This window comes from Malania oleifera, chromosome 5 (assembly GCF_029873635.1).
Source record: "Malania oleifera isolate guangnan ecotype guangnan chromosome 5, ASM2987363v1, whole genome shotgun sequence".
In the NCBI taxonomy this organism is placed as follows: Eukaryota; Viridiplantae; Streptophyta; class Magnoliopsida; order Santalales; family Ximeniaceae; genus Malania; species Malania oleifera.
In genome coordinates this window covers 17872253-17874408 of record NC_080421.1, presented here as the reverse complement: position 1 = coordinate 17874408, position 2156 = coordinate 17872253, and the positions used below count along the sequence as shown (strand labels likewise).

Here is a 2156-nt window from a genome sequence, read left to right as displayed (position 1 = left end):
TGTTACTACCACCAGTACCCCCAGTAGATGAAGTAGTAGATTCCAAAGAAGATTTTGATTTGTTTGCATAATCTTGGAATAGAGAGTACAACTTTTGACGAAGGAGATTTAGCTTTTGCCGAGAAGTGGATGAATCAATCTTTGAGTAACAAAACTCGAAAAATTGAAGCTTGTAACGAGGATCAAGAACAATTGCAAATGCCAAAACAACACTATAACACTTCCAATATTTATCGAACTTCTCTTTCATTTTGCAGCCATACCATTAACAATGCAGTCCGGATTTTCCATTGTTTCAAGTAAATGCAATTGAATTTTCCATATATTTGAAAAATACAAATTAGATGTAGGATAATCCGAACCCGAGAAGAGTTTTGTCATGTCGTAAAATGGCTTCAAGAAATTGCAAATGACCTCAGCTCTATTCCACTCTTCATTTGACGGACAATACTTATAATTTGCATCAAGTAAAGCATAATGAATTAAAGCCCGTCGATATATGAGTGCACTTTCTATCATCATGAAAGTTGAATTCCACCTAGTTGGTACATCCAAGCGCAAACTGATTGAAGCAAGTATACCAACTCGTTTAATGCACTCTTCAAACTTAAGTTTTCTTCCTTCTGAACCCTTAATGTACTTGACACTTTCTCTAATGTTATACACAACACATTCAATCACTTTTAAGCCTTCTTGAACAATAAGATTCAAAATATGAGCACAACACCTTACATGAAAATATTCACCGCCACTTACTAAAGGTGCTTGCAAAGACAATTGACTTGAAAGAATATCTTGCATACTATCATTAGCAGTTGCATTATCCAATGTGATGGAAAATATCTTCCTATCAATACCCCATTCCTTCAATACACTAAATGTTTTTTCTGACAAAGCAACTCCTGAATGTGGGGGTGGCATGTGAGAAAAGTTAATAATCTTCAGTTGTAGGAGAAGACCAACAATCAGAAGTCAAACACACTCTACCAAAAGCACTCTGTAGTGTAAGTTTAAGTTTCTCCTTCTCCCTTTTATGTATTTTCAATACATCAGCTTTAGCAGTGTTCCTAGCAATTGGTTTAACATCAGGATTAAGATATTTATGCACATCTCGATTTCCTTCATGCTCAACCCATGAAAAAGGATAACAATGTTTTATTACAGCAATTGCCATCTTCTCACGATAAACATCTTGCTCAATTTTTTTCGCATGAAGTTTGGTTCCGTAATCCATGTGCATCTGCTTCACATCATAGTTATCACGTAATGGACAATTATTAATGTGGCGTCTCAAATTTGCCGTCCCATGAGTTGAAGCATTAGCAACATATTCAGCCCCACATTTTTTACATTTTGCCTTCTGTTTTCCATCAACATCTATAGGTAACAAATAGAATTCATCCCAAGCAGCTGATGTCTTTCTACGTTGTCTCTTTTTGTTAGTGCCATCATTGATAGAAGAACTGTTCTTTTCAGATTTATCTGAAAATGGAGTAATATTACACTCATCATCAAAATCTAAGTTTATGGTATCCATTATTTGCAATTTGTATTATCCCTAACAAAGAATAATTTTTTGGATACGCTGGGTGTCTTGGGCTTTCGCACCAGACTAATTCCCTAACAAAGAAAAATAGTTAAGACTCCGAAAAATTATAAAATAAACAAAATAATGAAATATTTAAACAATAAACACAAATCTGTTATTGGGTGTATGTGTGTGTGACAACAAATTATTTTTTTATTTTCTGTAGGGAAACACAAAAAACATTATTATAAAAATTTCTTTTGTTATTACTTGATTTTCATTCTACTTAACTTGTGAACATGGTAGGATCCTTCTTGTTTTCTTAATTTATTTTATTTATCTACTATTTATTTATATACTATTTATTCATCACAAATCTTATTCATCACAAATCCATGGTGGCACTGGCATCATCCATGAACCAAACAAGCCAGTAAATTAGTAACAGTAAGGCACTAAGGCAGTAACACTGTAGCAGATACAGTCATACAGAGAGCCTACAAAATAAAAAAATCTTGACAGTAAGTTACCTCTGCAACTCACCTCTGGAGCTGAAGCTGATGCAGTAAGTTGCTGTGGTCACTGGTCCGTGGAGCCTGGAGGCGACGACTCGAGCAACTCACAACAC

The 2156-nt window shown here is 34.7% G+C and overlaps 1 protein-coding gene across 1 annotated transcript; it reads right to left on the bottom strand.

Moving 5' to 3' along the window:
* Window positions 1–246: 246 nt before the first annotated feature.
* On the bottom strand, window positions 247–1537 carry LOC131155868 (zinc finger BED domain-containing protein RICESLEEPER 2-like). Its single transcript, XM_058109318.1, has 2 exons — window positions 1049–1537; window positions 247–939 (listed from the first exon to the last, which is right to left on the bottom strand). Exons 1-2 carry the CDS (start codon window positions 1535–1537, stop codon window positions 247–249), a joined length of 1182 nt encoding a protein of 393 aa, XP_057965301.1.
* Window positions 1538–2156: the final 619 nt, after the last annotated feature.

Coding starts and splice junctions, on each gene's coding strand:
- LOC131155868 (XM_058109318.1), bottom strand. CDS start 1,537: ATGGATACCATAAACTTAGATTTTGATGATGAGTGTAATATTACTCCA. Junction 940..1,048: donor GGAACACTGCTAAAGCTGAT/GTATTGAAAATA, acceptor CTACAACTGAAG/ATTATTAACTTTTCTCACAT.